The 19,108-nt window shown below is 35.6% G+C and overlaps 5 protein-coding genes across 5 annotated transcripts; all 5 read right to left on the reverse strand.

Moving 5' to 3' along the window:
- Window positions 1-3,823: 3,823 nt before the first annotated feature.
- LOC102621845 (transcription elongation factor TFIIS-like) lies at window positions 3,824-4,597 on the reverse strand. Its single transcript, XM_015525394.1, has one exon. It carries the CDS (start codon window positions 4,595-4,597, stop codon window positions 3,824-3,826), a length of 774 nt encoding a protein of 257 aa, XP_015380880.1.
- A 1,811-nt stretch (window positions 4,598-6,408) lies between these two features.
- On the reverse strand, window positions 6,409-7,023 carry LOC107174468 (transcription elongation factor TFIIS-like). Its single transcript, XM_015525393.1, has one exon. It carries the CDS (start codon window positions 7,021-7,023, stop codon window positions 6,409-6,411), a length of 615 nt encoding a protein of 204 aa, XP_015380879.1.
- Window positions 7,024-9,215: 2,192 nt separating this feature from the next.
- On the reverse strand, window positions 9,216-9,828 carry LOC107174467 (transcription elongation factor TFIIS-like). The gene is made up of 2 exons (XM_015525392.2): window positions 9,654-9,828; window positions 9,216-9,589 (listed from the first exon to the last, which is right to left on the reverse strand). Exons 1-2 carry the CDS (start codon window positions 9,826-9,828, stop codon window positions 9,216-9,218), a joined length of 549 nt encoding a protein of 182 aa, XP_015380878.2.
- A 1,892-nt stretch (window positions 9,829-11,720) lies between these two features.
- On the reverse strand, window positions 11,721-14,176 carry LOC102612736 (UDP-rhamnose/UDP-galactose transporter 2-like). Its single transcript, XM_006492834.4, has 5 exons — window positions 13,339-14,176; window positions 13,019-13,209; window positions 12,739-12,939; window positions 12,325-12,486; window positions 11,721-12,237 (listed from the first exon to the last, which is right to left on the reverse strand). The coding sequence occupies exons 1-5, from the start codon at window positions 13,484-13,486 to the stop codon at window positions 11,878-11,880; spliced, it is 1,062 nt and encodes a 353-aa protein (XP_006492897.1). The 5' UTR covers window positions 13,487-14,176; the 3' UTR covers window positions 11,721-11,877.
- A 504-nt stretch (window positions 14,177-14,680) lies between these two features.
- Window positions 14,681-19,080, reverse strand: LOC102612434 (ankyrin repeat domain-containing protein 2B-like). The gene is made up of 9 exons (XM_006492833.3): window positions 18,935-19,080; window positions 18,731-18,786; window positions 18,471-18,634; window positions 18,126-18,338; window positions 17,873-18,021; window positions 17,562-17,721; window positions 16,731-16,823; window positions 15,196-15,335; window positions 14,681-15,088 (listed from the first exon to the last, which is right to left on the reverse strand). Exons 2-9 carry the CDS (start codon window positions 18,762-18,764, stop codon window positions 14,989-14,991), a joined length of 1,053 nt encoding a protein of 350 aa, XP_006492896.1. The 5' UTR covers window positions 18,765-18,786; window positions 18,935-19,080; the 3' UTR covers window positions 14,681-14,988.
- Window positions 19,081-19,108: the final 28 nt, after the last annotated feature.

Below are 19,108 nucleotides of genomic sequence, written 5' to 3' on the forward strand. Positions count from 1 at the left end.
CATTTTTGTAATGTTTTTTTTATTTATACTCATGGCCTCAATGATTAAATGTGTTTATGCAAAGATAGGTATTATTATTTTTACAAAATAATTATGTAATTTAATAAAATACTTAGATTATGTTTGTTGGTACATAATTGAAAATGTTTCTTCCACATTTAGGGTAAAGTAAGTAGTTTTCAAATGGTTTTCTTTAATTGATAATTCAAGTTCATATCTTAGAAGAGGTAAAGGACTAAAAAATTGATTTAAACTTTGTTCATGAACTACTTTTATCAAAAAAAATTCCTCAATAGATAATGATAGATTTATTTTTTATTTATTGTAGCTATATCGGTAATTGGATTCATATTGATCATTTCTTAACGCTAATGGTTAGTTTATTTATATAATTTTTTGGCCACTTATATGTGACTAATCGTCCTTAATCACATGTATCACTATGTTGTTACTAATTTTCTTCGTTGTTGCTGAAATTGCCTCATTTTCTAATTTTGTTTTGGTACAAAATTCGGTGGGAGATGAATCTATTCAGCAAAAACTTCAAATTCTTGCAAGTAAGAAAGTTTGATGCCTAAAGATGATTACAATTATGTGAAAAGGATAGGATAGTGTAAACTGTAAACAATAGGCAAGACAAAACATAAGGTAAATAACCCTTGGACTTACATTTTACAATTGGTAAGGTCTACAAGAATTTGTGAGGAAAAATAACTGTTTGATCAAAACAAATATTAATGGCGATATAATTTAGATCAACAAAGAATGTGGCAAACTCTAGACGGTCAGCAAGTTATTGATTCACCAGTGAAATCAATATCGACTCTACGGGAAATTTTAGAATACATTTGAGGTGTCATGTCAGTTATATAACAAGTAAATAATGTTATGACACGTGTGCATTGATTTTGAAAAACCATCATGCAAGTGGTAATTGTATTAAATTTAACTACACATATTATTCATACATCATTTGGTTATAATACATATGAGGTATTCTAAAATTTCTCCGACTCTTAATACAAGTATTAACATTCTTGTAATACATTCATTGAAGTGGCTAGTAATTAAGCACAAGAAATTAAAACAAGCTGATTCGCAACTCAGCTTCAACGTGCAATGATTCACATTAATTCACTGTAATCTTGAGTACTGACTGTACATGTGAGCACATATTGCTCGCTCGGGTGGTCATTTTGGGACCACAAAATTCTAACGTATCGGTGAGAGCAGCATGTAATTTTGTTTCTTCATATACAATCAGCCCATATTATTAGGAGGAAAAGAATTGAATGATACTAAACGATGCACCAATAGAAATATAGAATAACGAAGAAACGAGGATTGTTAGCAATCCTTAGCATTATTGAACAAGAGGGACGCTGTAATTTCCTTATCCCCGACCCACTTTCTTGAACATCTGTAATTTGACTGACACGGCAGTAACTCCAGCTGGGTCTCCAGCTCGACATTATGTTGTGTATTGTAATCATCAACAGCGACAGCAGCCTTGGCGAACTGCATTAATTGGACCTATTCGGGAAAAAATAAATAAAACTCAAGTCTTTAGTTGTGATTAGATTTAAAAATAAGGATCCCTATGTTATTATTCCGCTTAAAATTACGTCGACTTTTACATGAGACGACAAATTCATATCTTCTTTTAAGCTATAAATGACATGTAGGCTTACTGGAAACTGAAAAATGGTAGACGACAAATCCTCTTAATAGACGACACGTTGTACAGTAATCTCTCCAGAGTGTAAAGTGTCCGCCACTTCCTTCATATAAATTTTTTTTTATTTTTTTTACATATGACAGATCATCTATGACAGCGTGAAACTTTACGCGGGTCGTTCCTGTGTAGTTTTTAGTTTCAATGATGAAACTTGAAGAATGGGCATTCGCCATCAACGTAAATGTTTTGGAAGAATTTTGTTTGAGGCTGTAAGAAAGAAGAGCTTGGAAACTGGGAAAGTTAAGTTCTTACTTATTAGTGATGCATAATTCAGTTACAAATTGATGCATATTATACATAAGAAATGCCAATCCGAAGCACCAAAAGATAAAATCATGGCTATTTGTCCTGTGTTGGTAACTTTGGAAAGAAAGAAAGTGGAGAAATTTTCATTCTCTTCAAAGATACTTTCACCAAGAAAGAAGGCGGGAGAAATTATTACATCATATATATATGAGAAAGGGATTTATTCCGCAAAGAAAGTTACCCACAAACTTATTTACATACCCAATTGATCATTTAGGTTCTTCAATAACAAATCTTTTCGTGAGAAATCAATGATGATGGTAGTGAAAGTCGTCATACTGTTGTCTTTCTCTATTTCCAAGATGAGTCTAGGAGCTAGCTAAAGAACCGATGCTGCCTCAATTTTCTAGGAGTTAAAAGGTCAAAAAAGCCAAAGAACGGCACGAAGCCTATTTCATTCTTGATGGAGCCAAGTAAAGGGAATGAGTACTCAAATATATGTGATTCATGATGACTCGCGAAGGCAAAAGTGTTATCGATGGGATGGCTTCTGCCTATATAAAAAAGGTGAATCAGAAGAATTGTTGTGATTTCTCTGAGTCATCGAATCTTCCACAATACATCCTGCCACCTCCATCGCCTGCAGTGAAATGTCATTCTAATCTTCTTTAGGCATCAAAGTTTAGTTTCTACTTATGCCAATTAGTACAAACCAATAATAAGACAATATATTTTGCTTGCTTAACAAGTTAATGGTTAGTGATTTCTCTTTACTGCTTATCCTGTCTTTGGAAGTGTAAATTCTTATCTTCAGTGGTATTTAGTTTCTTTATATTCCTATCAAATGGGTAGAGTACATGATACAACTTTTGAGTAGTTCTAAATTTCCTCTGTTTTCAACTAGAAACCAACTGCTACTAGACTACTTCAAAATACTTGTTTGATGTTGAGAATCTGAAAAGTACTTGGCGCTTGACGGTATGGACAAAGCCTACTAAAAAATGCTGGAAAACCCATGGATGTTGTACTCCCCAAAATATTTCTTAGTCAATATCTTTGTTCTGGAAAACAAACAAATAACGAGTGTACTGGTATACATCCGTAAAGCTAGCCTTTACATGCAATATATATGTGATTTTGGTTGGTCAATATTTCACTGTAAAGGTTAATTAGTCTGTGCAAGGTGTTTGACATATTCAACCATGAGTTTGATCAAAGGCCTCAATGAGGGTCTTTGCATCAGCACCCATCGCCTTACTCACACACTCTCGACAATGACTTGGCATGAAGCAGTCACTGAGGACTGTACAGATAAGACAGCAGCAAGCAGGAACTCTCTAAATCATCATGGATAATCTCAAGGGTGGTAACAGGAGAAATGAGAACCATCAATTGTAAAAGACAGCAAGTTACTATTAGCCATGGAACGAATTAACAAGCACAAGATGTACTAAGCTCTTCCTGCACAGCAAGAAATGTCCTTGTATATGTTATGATAGCAATAAATGAAAGATTAAGTTGTGCATTAATTGATATTTCTTTGTTTAGCAGAGTAGGGTTGTTCGTTGCTCGATCTTTTACAGGCCACGCCATAATGTGGGGTGCTCGAAATGGGGTTTTATTTAAGAAGCAAGTTCTATGTGTATCTATGAAAGCAATTATAATTTTGTTAATCCACTTGACAAGAATAAGCCCATCTTTGAGAGAAAAAAATGTTAAATGATGTAATAAAATGTTTAGTATTATTAGTGGAGTAATGAAAATATCATAAAATCAGAGTACAATATTTGGAATGTCAACAATACAAATCTTTAATTATAAACATGATATAAACCAAAATCATTGATCATCACATTCTAATGTCGCTGCTGATTTCTGATCGGCAGTAGCTGAGTGATCCGGAATCTTGGCAAAAGCAGCCTCTCTGATTTGATTAGTCTGACGCTGTCGTTCATCGCTGGCCATCTCTTCAGAAAGCATGGTAACAAGTGTCTCAGGCTTCACCTCTCCCAGAAGAAGCTTTCTTCTGAAATCAGGATTTTTCGGATCCTTGACATTGAACAAGATTGCTCTGTACTGAACTGCCGCCTTAGTCCCTCTGGAAGGACCCATGTTCTTGAACAGCATAGATTCAACAGCCACAGCAACTTCAACAGGGTCACAAGCTCTAACCTGTTCCTTCTTCTCTATCTCTTCAACCTCGCCACCAACTTTAGACAATGCCTCTACGAGACGTTCACGGATCAGTGTACGTGTAACATCAGAGCACTTGATCTCCGCTGATACAATCTTCTGGTCTTGTTTAGGATCCCATTCTGATTCCTTCTCAACAGCAGAGCGATCCGGAATCTTGGCTAAAGCATCCTCACTGATTTGTTTATTCTGACTCTGTCGTTCATAGCTGGCCATCTCTTCAGGAAGCACAGCAACATGTGTCTCAGAGCACTTGATCTTCCGGGCTGATACAATCTTTCGGTCTTGTAGTGGTTTCTTCATGAAAGGAAACGCAGCTTGGTCCTCTTCTTCAAATCTTCTCTTTCTTGACGGCGGCGCTTGGCATTTCATTGATTCAACACTTGCATGGTTCCCAATTTGGTTTCTCGACAAACCCATGATAGTAAAACTCAATCAAAAAGGGATGGATGAACGATCCTTGCTTTCTTGATTTTTCAATTATTTTTTTTTAACTGAATGAAGATATCAATTACAAGGAGAGCTAGAGCAAAGTGAATTTTGAAAACAGCGTCGATTAAGAAACTATTGAGTATTTATAAAGAGACGATTTGTTTTCCTTATGATAGTAGAATTCAACAAGTTAGTTGCCTTCCTAAATCGGTTAGGAAGCCTTTACACCGTAAAAGCTTTGAAGATTTTGGCGCTAATAAAACCCTAGCTGACCCAACGACCGTTAAAGTTAAGTCGGCTAATTGGTATTTTTATTTTTCTGTAATGAGTTTTATTATTATTATGACTCTGTTTTTAAACAACCTGTTTCTATTTAATTACTTGGGGAATGGGTTAAAGAATTTTAGAGTAAAGGGTACCCTTCTTAATCCTAATTGACTCAATGTACCGATGAGATCAAGGTTTTGGATTTTGGTACAGTTGAGATCTTTCCACCTGAATTTAAACATTAATTTTTATTTTTTTAGTTTAGGACTTTAGGTTTGTTAAGAACAAAGATTGTTGATAGATTTCCCTCGGATATGGATCTGTGAAAGTGAAATCCTATGGCTCGGATAATTTGGAGGTATGAACATGTAAATATGATTTATAAAGATAAAATTGTTATCGATGGGATGACTTCTACCAATATTATATTAGGAAGACTCATAAGAAGAGTTGAAGAAAAAAAAAACTATCAAATAAAAGTTGATGGTGCGTAGTAAGCATGAACCTTAAATGCTAGTCTGTAAAATTTGTAAAGATATTATAAATTTTTTAAAATATAAGTACGAGATTAATTAATTTAATTTTTAAATCACATTAGTTTATTTTTACTAAATATTTTAATACTGTAATTTTCAAGTTAGAATTGCTCAACCTTAATATAAAACAAGCCTTAAGTCATCAAACATTTCACAACAAATACTGCCACCTCTTCCGCGTGCAGTGATATAGCAGCCTAATCTTCTTTTTTATGCATCAAATTGTTGGTGTTACCTATGCCGATAACTTACATGCAACATATTTGTGATCTTGGTTGGTCAATATTTTACTGTAAATATTACCATGCAAGGTGTTTGACACATTAAGTGTTTGACCAAAGGTTTCAATGATGATCCTTGCACGAGCAGCGCTCATAAAGCTCACTCATATGCTGGAAAATGACTTGGACTTGTAATGTGTCTGTGCATACCATTGGTAAACGTTCTTGTAATTTTCAGCCGCCTTTAATTAGTTTGGTTGGAAGAGTTCCCACCAGAATTCGGTTGCATCTTACAAGATGTTCTAATGAAATTCTTAGCTTTAGGAAGCCGGGGGGTGGGGGGGTGGGGGAGAGAAAAAAGGAGAGTTTACAGGCGGTCAAGCCTGATCATTTCATCAAGGCAGTAGATTAATTAATCAACATTCTTAATTTCGTATAATACATACGTTAGAGCGATTCTAAGAAAATTAGCCTAGTTACAAATAAAAGCACCAATATTATTTACTGTAATCTTGACTGGTGCATGCCAGCAACATGCAGCTAGCCCAGGGATCATTTTGTGGCCACTAGATTCTATATGAATCAAATAAAGTACGAAGGATTTTTATTTTTTTTGGTTTTTTTGCCCATCATTAGGGAGTAAAAAATTGAATGATGAGAGACAATGTGTAATCATATGATTAATGAGGTAATGAAAATATCATAATCTCAGTGTACAGTATTTAAGAATTCAACAATACAATCGGTTAATTAAAAGACATGATGTGAACCAAAATCACCGAGCATCACATTCTGATTCCTTCTCAGCAACAGCAGAGTGATCCGGAATCTTGGCTAAAGCATCCTCTCTGATTTGTTTATTCTGACTCTGTCGGTCATCACTGGCCATCTCTTCAGGGAGCATTGTAACCAGTGTCTCAGGCTTCACCTCTCCAAGAAGGAGCTTTCTTCTGAAATCAGGATTTTTTGGATCCTTAACATTGAACAAGATTGCTCTATACCGAACTGCCGCCTTAGCCCCCTTGGAAGGACCCATGTTCTTGTACAGCACAGATTCAACCGAAACGGCTACCCCAACAGGGTCACAAGCACTAACTTGCTCCTTCTTCTCCATATCTTCAACCTCGCCAGCAACTTTAGTAAGAGCCTCTACAAGACGTTCACGGACCAATGCACGTGTAGCATCAGAGCATTTGATCTCCGCAGCAGACACACTCTTTCCTCCTTGTTTAGGAGGCTGAGGTTCTCTTAGAGGTTTCTTCATGAAAGGAAACGCAGGTTGTTCCCCTCCTTCAAATTTTCTCTTCTTGATGGTTCTTGATGGCAGCGCCTTGAATTTCTTTAATTCAACATTTACACGGTTCTTAATTTGGTTTCTTGACAAACCCATGATAATAAACTCAATCAAAAATGCACGAACGATGCTTGCTTTCTTGATTTTTGTGGTTGGTTTTTTTGGAGAGGGGCTTAATGAATGAAGAAGAAAGTTGCAGTAATAAGAATCAGTCACGAACAGAGAGAGCAAAGTGAGTTTTGAATACTTGGTTGGTTAGGAAATTACTACGTATTTATAGGAGATGATGATTTCCATAACTCACTTTTGTTTCCAAAATTGTTTCCTTGCGACAGAAGAATTCTACAAGTTAGTTGGCTTCATATATCAATTAGGAAACCTCAACACCGTTAAAGCTTTGAAGTTTCGCGATAATAAAACCCTAGCTGGCCTAGTTACCGTTGCGGTTAAGTCGGCTAATCAGTATTATTTATTTTTATTTTTATTTTTATTTTTCGGTAAATAAAAAATATACAAGAAACGAGCCAGCCGTTAATTATAAGATCAAGATTTTGGATTTTTGCGCAAACAAGATCTTTGCATCTGCATTCATAACATTAGCTAATTTTATTGCGTGAATTTATTGAAACCTCAGACATAAGCTTCATAGACAACCTTGCATAGGTTGAAAACAATTTATGCATCAAATTTTAGTTGTAAACTATGCGAATAAATTGAGCAATATATTTTGCTTGCTTCACAAGTTTTTTTTTAAAGTAAGGGGGTGGACAAAGCCCAAATACATTTTTTATTTTTTCTCCCTTACTACCCCCACGACTCGAACCCGGGCGTCAGCTGCTACAAGCTTGATGCTGTTACCAACCCGACCACGGCCTTGGGGGCTTGCTTGCTTCACAAGTTGATGGTTAGCTATTTCTCTTTACTCTTATCTTGTCTTCAGAAATGTAAATTCTTATCTTTTTTTTTTTAATCTCCTTACACGCCTGTGAAATGGGGTACTAATTTTGAGTTTCTACTGCGGCTTGTTGTTCAGAAACCAACTGTTATTAGTCCACTTAAAGTACTTGGTTGAGCTTAATCATCTTCAAAGTACCTTTCTAAATTGTTTCAAGTGAAGCTTGAGTTTTGCCCCAAAAAAATCCAAATTTGAGATATAAATCTTGGTGTTTGATGGTACGCACAAAGCCTACTTGAAAATCCGTGGATGTCGTACTTCCCACAATCTTTATTTCTCAGTATCGTTATTTCGAAAAAGTAATAATTAAGAAGTGTATTGTATGTAATCATGACAGCAACTCTATAAAGCCAGCTTTGACATGCAATGTATGTGTGATTTTGGTTGGTTAACATTCACTTGAAATGTTACTGCACAAGGTGTTTGATGTATTCAACAAAGTGTTTGATGTATTCAATAAAGTGTTTGATTAAAGGTCTCAATGAGGATCCTTGCCCCAGCACTCGTCACATCTCTCATATCTGTCAATGACTTGGCATGAGCCAGCACTTGCTGATGATCTGTTCAGATGACACAGCACGTAGCGGGAATTCCCTACATCATCATGGATAAGCTCAAGGAGGGTAACAAGACAAATGAGAGCTGTCATTTTTAAAGGACTACACATAGCAAGCCCTTAGATCAATTTACCATTAACCATAGGATGGACTGACAGCTATAAGAAGTACTGGACTTTTCTTGTATATTAAGAAACATCCTTGTATATGTTATGATAAAAAATGAATGAACGATTAAGTTGTTTGTGCATTCATATTTCTTTCTTTTGGAATGTACAAGTGTTGTTATTTAGTTAGATGGTTTACAGCCAATCAACTAAGAGGGTACTCGAAATGGGGTCTCATTAAAGAAGCATGATGAAGATGTAAAGAAGAGAGTAGCCATAGCTGAAGCAGTTTTGGAATCTTTCAGAGCAGTGTAAATGGATTGATCAACATTCCTAATTTCTTATAATACATTCATTAAAGCAAGCCTACGAAATAAGCTTATTTGCAAATAAAAGTCCATATTTTTCAAATGTAATATTTACTGGTGAATGGCTGCAACATCAGCTAGCCCAGATGGTCATTTTGGGGCAACAAAAATCTATATGCATCAATTTAAGCAATATGAAATTTTGTTTATTCAAATACAAGCGCATCTATGGGAGGAAAAAATTGAATGATGTGAGACAACATTTAATAGTATTAATGAAGTAATGAAAGTATCATAATCTCAGTGTAAAATATTTGAAAATCAAACAGTACAGTATTAAAAAACATGATGCGAACCAAAATCATTGTGCGTCACATTCTGATTCCTTTTCATCAACAGCAGAGTGATCCGGAATCTTGGCTAAAACATCCTCTATGATTTGTTTATTCTGACTCTGTCGTGCATCACTGGCCATCTCTTCAGGGAGCATTGTGACCAGTGTCTCAGGCTTCATCTCTCCAAGAAGAAGCTTTCTCCTGAAATCAGGATTTTTCGGATCCTCAACATTGAACAAGATTGCTCTATACCGAACTGCCGCCTTAGCCCCCTTGGAAGGACCCATGTTCTTGTACAGCACAGATTCAACCGAAACGGCTACCCCAGCAGGGTCACAAGCACTAACTTGCTCCTTCTTCTCCATATCTTCAACCTCGCCAGCAACTTCAGAAAATGCCTCTACAAGACGTTCACGGATCAGTGTACGTGTAGCATCATAGCACTTTCTCCACAGCTGACGCACTCTTTCCTCCTTGTTTAGGAGGCTGAGGTTCTCTTAGAGGTTTCTTCATGAAAGGAAACGCAGCTTGGTCCTCTCCGTCAAATTTTCTCTTCTTGATAGTTCTTGATGGCAGCGCCTTGAATTTCTTTGATTCAACACTTACACGGTCCTTTATTTGGTTTCTTAACAAACCCATGATAATAAACTCAATCAAAAATGGATGAATGATGCTTGCTTTCTTGATTTTTTATGTTCATTTCTTGTTTTTGGGGGGCTGAATGAACGATGAAGGAATGGGCAATGAAAGAAATCAAACCACTAACAGAGCGAGCAAAGTGAATATTGAGTACTTGGTTGATTAGGAAATCTACTTATAGGAGATCGAATTTTTCAAATTCTTTTTCCCTATGATAAAAGAATTCAACAAGTTAGTTGCATCCTATATCAATTAGGAAACCTCAACACAGTTAAAGATTTTGGCGCTAATAAAAAACTAACTGGCCCGGTGACCGTTAGAGTTAAGTCGGCTAATTAAAGTTATTAACATGATTGCGGACTCTGCTTTTCAACAACATATGTTAATATTTTTATTTAATTACTTGGGGAAGGGGAAAATGAATTTTAGAGTAAAAGAGTAAATTCTCATAAACAAGAAACATAACAACAAAATTCGGTTATAATTTTTATTTCAAGTTATTAAGTTATTTTATGGATTTATTGATCTCTTTCAGATATAATTCTCGATGATAGTGAAATCCTCGAGTTCGGATTATTTGGATCCATGATTAGAGCTCAGATTGTTGGATCATGGAACTTAAGCTGCGCAGACACTCTTGCCCAAGTTGAGAACAATTGATAGAGACTTAAGTACGAAGAAATTAACTGCATTGTTTATTTTTGCAATTATCACATAGGAAAAGTGAAATTGCAATATGATAAACAATGGTAGAATGCGTGGGTACCGTATGCCTAGATAAAATAATTTATGACTGTTTTTTTAGATTTTTATAATTGATCAAGAGATAAGATTAATTGTAGGTATTTTTCAAGCCTTCTTAATTATATTGTAAAAGGAAAAAATGGTGTATAAGTTCTAAGCAATGGTGTGAATATCTTTATTTGTTATCATCACACCTTAAAATAGAACTTTATTCAAATTTATTGATCAGTTGGAACTTCCCTTATAACAATATTTTTTCTTACTCTTTAGAGACTGTATAAACAAGGACATACAGTCTATAAATACTCAACACTTTTTGCTTTTATGTACTATACTTTTATTCATTGGATGGAAAATTGAAGTGTCATTATTAATTCTGTGCAATTATATTGATTTCGTATGAAGATGATGAGAAGTTTGTTCTTGATTGTAGCTTTACTGACAATTGGATTGATATTACTTGTTTCTTATGAAAATGGTTAGTTTATTTTATAGAACTTTTAATCCGGTTATGTGATTACTTATCCTTAATCACATATACTGATTATTTTCTAATTTTTTGTTTTAGGGGTAAGATTTGGTGGGAGTTCAGTCTATTCTGCGGAAACTTCAAATTTCGAACAAATCACTACTACTTTTCCCATTTTGCAGCGTAAACTTCTAGTTGCTGGTCTGTGTCATGCTACATATGATACTCCAATTAACATTATTACAATACTTTCTTAACAATGATGTTGTGAATTAATCTGGACAAATTCATATGCAGGAAATGCCGAGAACCCAAATGAGTATGTGAATGTTAAAATATAGGATTACACAAGGCCAACTGCAGAGCCAACTTATGAAGTGATGGGTTTGTTCATATTAATCTCAACTGTGACTTTTGTAGTGTGATGGGTTCAGCTGTTCAAATTATTATTGACAGTATTCAGGCATTTTTCCAACTGGAATATTTGTGACGTAAACACCGCGAAAACCTCTTAATTTTGGCCCTATAGTACCATTTCGATAAGAAAATAGTATGGCATCATATGTTGTACTAGTGATTTGATTTAAGAGTTTTCTGGAGCCTTGAATGAGAATGGTTATGACTTACGAGGAAATTTTAGCTTAAATGCATCGCTCCGAAGATAAAAACTACGCGAAATTTTCAAAAAAATCAACAGTTTGCAGATAAATGATTCTTATTTTTCCAGAGTGGTAAGTTCTTAAACAATGATGGTTACTGCATCTTGCTATAGCCATGTATGTTACATCTTGCTGTGGCAGATAAATAGAAAGAATGATGTTAAAGTGACACAAATTTTATTTCGCCTGGCCAAGCTCAACATCCTTTGCTGGGGATTCTTCAATTCTCTGCTTCAACAATTCCACATGCTCTTCCAAAAGGTTGTTTTTTGTATGACCGATGGTCTTGGAATCGGGTTTCCTTTTCTCAGCCTCGATTGCCCAACTGTATACTATCATGCCAAGAACAGCTACCGTCATCCCTAATATGTTTTTCACTGTCAGCTGAGAATCAAAAAGCAGCCATCCTAACGTTAAGATACAAACTGTTTTCATGTGGCCTAAAACTTGGAAAGTTACTGCCGAGAAACGTCCAATGCAGAGATACTGGCTCACATTGCAGAATACAGCTAACGAGCACGAAAGAAGTATGAAAAGCTGCACGAATTGCAATAATTGATTTAGTAAGATCTATGCATCAATCACAGTAAATGGATTCGTTAATGATGTATAAGAAATACTTACAAATGCACTGGAAGAGAAACGATAATTTGACAGAAGTTTGCCGCTGAGATAGTAATCAATGAATGGACCGAAGACAAGAAGGGAGACTGCTTGTATTGGAGCTGTCTTGCTAAGCAATTCAAATGAACCAACGGAGTACTTCTTCTGTAAGGAACCTATTGACTGTTCAAAAAAAGTAACGACAAACAAAATTCAATGGCTGATAATTGAATCTTTGGCTCTGAACTCCAGGAACTTATATACGCAAAGCATAATGAGTTCATTTTACAGTATTTGAAGTCATGCTATAGCAATGGTGAATTCGAACAACTAAAGGCTTCATATCCTAGCAAATTTTATCAAATGTTTGATATTTCTGCCATCAGCTGGAAACAATTACTGTCCATACGATAAGAGAAAGAAGATGACGCTTACAATCTGCTGTAAGGATGTAGAGAAGACTGCAACACAAGCACAGATAAACCCTTTGGCATTAACCTTAACGTCAGTCACTGTGCAGACTCCTACGCCAACAACCACCACCACCACAGCCATCTTCACTTCTCTACAATACTTTTTCCCATGGAGAATCCATTCCATCACACAAACCACCGGAATCATGCTTAACTTTGAAATCTGCAGCACAATTATGATGATGTAAAAGGATCCGCTAAACATGTGCCCTCAGAGCACAGTTAAAAATAGAAGATTGTACCTGATAAAATCCTACAGAATTGAGCATGAGGCTGAAGTTCATTCCGGTGATTGATGTATTGGCAACGATTGAGAACCAAAAAAGTTCCCAAAAAGGGACATGTATTGATGCAGAGTTAGAGTAACCAGTAGCGTTAGACACCAAACCAACAAGTGCAGTAACAGCAAAATGAAACCCGGTTAAAGTTGTAGCTGCAGATTAACTCACTTTTAGTTCTACAAAAACAGCAACTAAAAGGATCGATTGATTGACTACTCAGATCAGATTGAAATGTTTGAGATCAATAAATTAATGAAGAAAAACAAAAAGAAGTAACCGACCGAAGCCAAAGCCAAGACCACTAGGAGACATGAGCTGCTTGTTAGCCATGATAATGCCAACAGAGCTGACAATGTTCATTCCCCAGGCTCCCACATTTGATACTGACGATGATGATGATTTGCTCTCCTTCTGCTTCTGCGCCTCCATTGTTAACAAAACTCTTCCTCCAATGTGCTGAGCCTGAGAGTGACACTGCAAAGCTTATTAAGAGAGTGGCAAATTGAAAATTTTAAATTATTAACAAATGATTGATGTCAATTGAAGCAAAAGAACCAGCAAGCAACAGACTGTACAGTATAATACTAGTTTGAAGTAATTGATGTGACAAACAAGATACCACTTGAAATTGCTTGTCCTATATTATTTATTGATTATATATTTAATGATGAGTAAAATAATTTTTTGGCATCTTATTCTTTGCTTGCTGGCTATATCAGCAATTGGCATGTGAACCCCATATGCCTCCTATTGCCCCAGCGAAGCCAGAGTTTATGAAAATGGGATAAAATGTCACTTTTTTATACCGTTAAGTTCGTTGTCCACTCTTTCACTCTTCCTTCTTGCTTTTTTTTTTTTTCACAATTTTTATTTTTCTACAAGTTGACTAAGTATCTAAAGTTCAAACTTCACAGTCTTCATACTTCATCATAAACAACGTGAATGAAACAAGCTTTGTGGGTGAGAAAATCCCATTATCTCGGTTAAATTGATTAAAGGTAAAAACCTTTTATAACCCAATGGTTAATTATATAAAACCTAATATTTATTATCTTTAACAACCCTACACAATTGTATCAAATAGGAAACCAGTGGTTAAGATTATATATGACATTTCATAACAATAAATATAATTTAAAAATCCTTTGTCCTTAATCAATGCGCGTGAATGTACAACAGCAGGATGTAATATTGAGGGAAAAAATAGAGGAGCCAATTTTTTATTTTTTTTTGAAAAAAAAAATTATGCATAAAGGTTAATACTCGTTCTTGCTATTTTCGAAGAAAAGAGTGTCACAATTGAATTGAGCTCATAGAAGGAATGCCCATTGATAAAGATGATAGATTACATAACTAAATTGTAAAAATTGAATTGGGCAACACAAGCTCAGTTTCACAGTATCAAGGGAAGGGTGCAACCAATACTGTCAGTACACACAGATGGCACGTGCATTAGTTTAGCTTTATTAATATCTAAATTGCCAGCAAATACCTGCAATAAGATCACATTTTATTTGGCTTTTCTTTTGGTATTGCTGAAAACTTATAAAAGATCATAGATATTTGGGTGGGGGGAGGGGGGGGGGGGGGGGGAACTTTTTCCCATCTATAACACGGATACCCTTAAAAAATTGCATATTTGACATAATGAAGCAATAATTTTTAAAAGGACACAAATGTATCATAACTGTAATTAAAGAAACTAAGACACTAACATTCCCCACAGATAACTCATTCAGGGGAAGAGATTGTTTATGATATAAAATTTTAATGGTCGCAATCAGACAGCAACAAACAGAGCATTGACAAAAGCATCAAGTCGTGATGACAACCTAATGCCTAACCGGAGTAGATTCATCCAACACACTGAAATGCCTATAAAATTGCCGAAATCCACCATTCAGATGCTGACTTCCCAACAATCCTATAGTTTACAGGAAAGCATCCTTCTCCAAAAGCTTTAGCACGTCATGTTGGCTATTGAGCTTGGCAACATCTATGGGAGTCTTGCCGTCCATGTTCTGCAGAGTTCTGTGGTAACAGAAGATAATTATAGTAGAAAGAATTAATCATATAGCGATTTAAAAATGCTATAAAAGAGAGACGGGTGTTAAACAGTATAGGGGGTGTTGGCTTACACAGCAGCACCGTTCTCCAACAGAAGGGCTACACATTCCTTCCTGCCATATCCGGCTGCATAATGTAGGGCAGTGTTCTTGTTCTTATCCAAGGCATCCACATTTGCTCCGGCCTCAAGTAGGATTTGAGCACACTTCACCTGAAAACATTCAAGTGCATTTGCTTAACTCCATGTCATAAAGCTTGTCCAATTTGCCAATGAAGTTTTCATTAAAAAACTAATTTGAAAGTGACCACAAATATCCCCAGAGGATGAACAATTGATCCCACAAAACATAGAAGTTAGCTCAAACTGTCTCTAGGAAGCCCCGATCAGCACAAATACTAGTTTTCCATTGGCTTTATTGGCTGGACTATAGAATGCCTAAGAGCGTCTCCAAAAGACTCTTCAAATAAAATTCTACATCTTATTTGAAGAGTCATATCATTATTAAACACTTCAAAAGACACGTTAATTTAGATTCTTCAAATAAGATTTATTTCTCACTCTTTAATATTGCCGAGTGAGTTTCTCCCTCTTCTATTAATATTTTATTATTATTTATTGAAAATATAAGACTGCAATAATTATCATTTATGTTTCCTTTAAAAAACATAACAACAATTCAATTTAATAGTGGAAAGATTTGATTAAAATAATGTTAACTTATTCTTATTTAATGAGTCTTTTGGCGGAGATTGTATTTTTCTATCCACTTATATGCCACATCATCAAGCAAATTGATATTTGAAGAGTAAAATCTAAAAAGTCTTTTGGAGATGCTCTAATTTACAGATGCAGCAATTATATTTCAGGTTAGTGTTTCTCCCAATTGGGAATGAATCTGTCCACACTGCACGTACTGATACATGGTGGAGAATACATGCAACATTTGAAATACGAAACCACCAGGCAGGCAGGTAATAGAGAGTAGACATATTGGCCGGCAATCAAACCACTAATCTTCCCACCTCAGTGATTTGATAGGCCAGGCAAAACCGAAAACTTAGGTGCTTTCTTTAACCACATGCCAATATTTCATTAATATGGTACGAAACACAAATAAACCTTTACATCTATGTTCAGGACTCCTGAGATTTGAAGTTAAATATGGTCTCTAGTTGCCAACCTTTTTTTTAAAATAAGAATTAATAAATATTACTAAGAATATGGAAATTATAAGGTGGACCAGCAGTCCACAAAGACTCAAGCTAGCTAAAGAACAAAAAATAACAGAAAACAGCTTCCCATCCAGTGACAAATAAGTTACTATTATGCAATATCACATAAAATTTTTTAACCACTAACAACAGCATTATGTTAGTTTACAAATGCGATACAAACATGCATGCAGCGTCTCCAGCAAACAGAATCCTTTATGGATAAAATTCTTAAACCATAAAGCAGAATTAGCACTTCCTCAAGTAAATAACCAAAAACACAAAACGCTAAGTAATATTTAATTGTATCCAAATCATACACCCTACCTTCAAAACTCAAACAAAAAGGAACAAGAAAAATAAGTAAGGACAGGTAAGGTTCAGATTGCTTTACCTCACCATATCCGCAGGCAAAATGCAATGCTGTCCTTCCTTCTGAATCTTCCTCATCTTTATCAGCACCAGCTGCCAATGCATTTTTCAAACCCTAATTGAAGAAGAGTACAAAGAAATTAAATTTTTAGCAAGATACTTAAATAAAGTACATTGCATCAAATGTACACACTAAATCCAATAGCATCAGCACAACATAAAACTGGAAATAAACCTGGAAACAAGAATTTCTGATAAATAATAGTGAAAAAAAAATGTACAAGTTCTATTTTTGCTTGATTCAATAAGCAGAACAATCACACGCCAGAAACTCTCAACTACAATTGAGGGGGAGGACATAAACCTGACCTTAATGTCAAAGATGGATAGATAATATCAGATGATACATATTCTCCATTCCGTCACCAGCAGGTTTAATACTTAAGCCAAGTGCAATGTCAAAACAGGAGGAGGTAAAAAAATACACAAAAGAATCTCCGGTCAAGAAGGTGCATTTAGATGTATCATGAAAGCTAAATTGTTACATTTTGTTTCATAAAGTGCTTTCATATGTACTTTAACGTTAATGAAATAGGCCATTTCTCTGATGAACTCAACTAGAGAGAGAGAGAGAGAGAGAGAGAGAGAGAGAGAAAGAAACAAAAAAGACCAAACGACATGCATTTAAGATATTTTCATGATGTTGGCAAACCAATCCCTCAGTTAAATAGAAAATCAATATAGGGGCAATTTAAATATTACAAACATTAATATGTCATGTGAGCCAGAAAGAAAAGATCACTTCATTGAGATAAATAAGAATAAAGGAGGATAAAAGTAAGTTGAGCCATACCTCAGCATCACCAACACTGGCAGTGTGATGAACAATTGACTCATCCTCATTTCCCGCTTCATCTGCCCCCGCATTATCAGCAGAAGTGGTCGCATCCCCACCAACTGCAAGACCCATTGCTTCACCCAATTTCTGCAAAACATCTTTATCATTCCAGTACCTGTGAGAAGACAATTCATTCTCCATTACTCAGTCAGATGCAGTATAACAAATGAATGCACAAATGTTGACCAAGAGCTTAAAGAGAAATGGTACAAAACCTACAAACAAGCTTATATCAAATAATATATCACAGCATTTCAGTTACTCACTTCATCATAGCAGATGGTCCACCAGACTCTATCTCATCCAAAATAGGCTTCAAAGAGGGATCTTCCTTGATTTTTGCCATTCTTTCCTCGATCTGGTCTTTTTTTGTAGGGTTTGTCAAACTCTCCAGCATATGAGACATTGATGGGTCCTTAAAGATCAAACATAGATTATGGCCACAATAAGAATCGCACACCAATAACATCATTAATATTTTCCTTTTCACAAGAACAAGGCAAAACACTATGTCTATACCTGCATTAAAGCATTACCAAGGCGCTCAGCCATAGTCATAAACTGAGGATTCTGCATAACCTGTTGCATGGTGGAGTAATACTGTGTTGTGTCAAACTGTGGAATACTCTCCTCAGCATTTGCACCATGCAAAGTTTTCTGAAGTTGCTCGGCCATGGAATTGAATGCTGGATCTTTCGCAATCTGTTCAGCTAGTTCCTTAATGCTCGGATCCTAAATTATCACACCACAGTTTAATAAAATCCCAAACACCACATCATGAACAAAGCCACAAGAAAACACTAAATGAAAAGTTCAAATCAATCATTCAATATATCAAATTAATAGAGAAAGCACTAAGCATACATTAAGAAGGCCACTCATGGCGGAGAAATCAAAAGGATTTGGAGCAGCGCCACCAACTCCTGGAAAAGCACTTGCAGCAGAAGCACCGGAAGGCGAACTAGATGAGTCTCTAACAGACCCCGAAGTTGCTTCTGACTTAGGGGTCGATCCTTCTGCTTTCTTATCTACAATCACACATTAAAAAACATATAATTTCAATCAATCAATCAATCAATTAAAAGAAAAGCCTAAACCCTATTAATTATGAAGCTTTAAATTACCAGCGGGAGCATCCTTGGTGGGAGGAGACGCCATGCGAACTAAACAGCTGCTGAATCTAAAAAAAAAAAATCGAAAATTAGCTCAAACTTCCTTCCTTTTTTAATTAATCAAAAACAAAAAAGAACCCTAAAATTAGCTAAAAATTAAATCTTTTAGGTTATTTTGAATGAATTAGAAGAAAACTGATCTGGGTTTAGAGTTACCGGAGAGACTGTGAAGGAGATTGAGATTAGATTGGGTTTTAAAATTAAGAATAAAACCTATGCACTTGCTCCCCACCACCGAAATATATATACGAAACAATACAAAACACCTTTCGCCCCCGTGGGCCATCTCAATCCTCTCCCTCTGTTTTCTTCACAATCAGCCTATCACTT

Source organism: Citrus sinensis, chromosome 6 (genome assembly GCF_022201045.2).
Source record: "Citrus sinensis cultivar Valencia sweet orange chromosome 6, DVS_A1.0, whole genome shotgun sequence".
In the NCBI taxonomy this organism is placed as follows: domain Eukaryota; kingdom Viridiplantae; phylum Streptophyta; class Magnoliopsida; order Sapindales; family Rutaceae; genus Citrus; species Citrus sinensis.

Coding starts and splice junctions, on each gene's coding strand:
- LOC107174468 (XM_015525393.1), bottom strand. CDS start 7,023: ATGGGTTTGTCAAGAAACCAAATTAAGAACCGTGTAAATGTTGAATTA.
- LOC102612434 (XM_006492833.3), bottom strand. CDS start 18,764: ATGGCGTCTCCTCCCACCAAGGATGCTCCCGCTG. Junction 18,635..18,730: donor CACCAAGGATGCTCCCGCTG/GTAATTTAAAGC, acceptor GTGTGATTGTAG/ATAAGAAAGCAGAAGGATCG. Junction 16,824..17,561: donor CCAGTGTTGGTGATGCTGAG/GTATGGCTCAAC, acceptor TTCTTCAATTAG/GGTTTGAAAAATGCATTGGC.
- LOC107174467 (XM_015525392.2), bottom strand. CDS start 9,828: ATGGGTTTGTTAAGAAACCAAATAAAGGACCGTGTAAGTGTTGAATCA. Junction 9,590..9,653: donor TCCTAAACAAGGAGGAAAGA/GTGCGTCAGCTG, acceptor AACGTCTTGTAG/AGGCATTTTCTGAAGTTGCT.
- LOC102621845 (XM_015525394.1), bottom strand. CDS start 4,597: ATGGGTTTGTCGAGAAACCAAATTGGGAACCATGCAAGTGTTGAATCA.
- LOC102612736 (XM_006492834.4), bottom strand. CDS start 13,486: ATGGAGGCGCAGAAGCAGAAGGAGAGCAAATCATCATCATCGTCAGTA. Junction 13,210..13,338: donor TGGTCTTGGCTTTGGCTTCG/GTCGGTTACTTC, acceptor GTTAATCTGCAG/CTACAACTTTAACCGGGTTT. Junction 12,940..13,018: donor ATTCTGTAGGATTTTATCAG/GTACAATCTTCT, acceptor ATTGTGCTGCAG/ATTTCAAAGTTAAGCATGAT.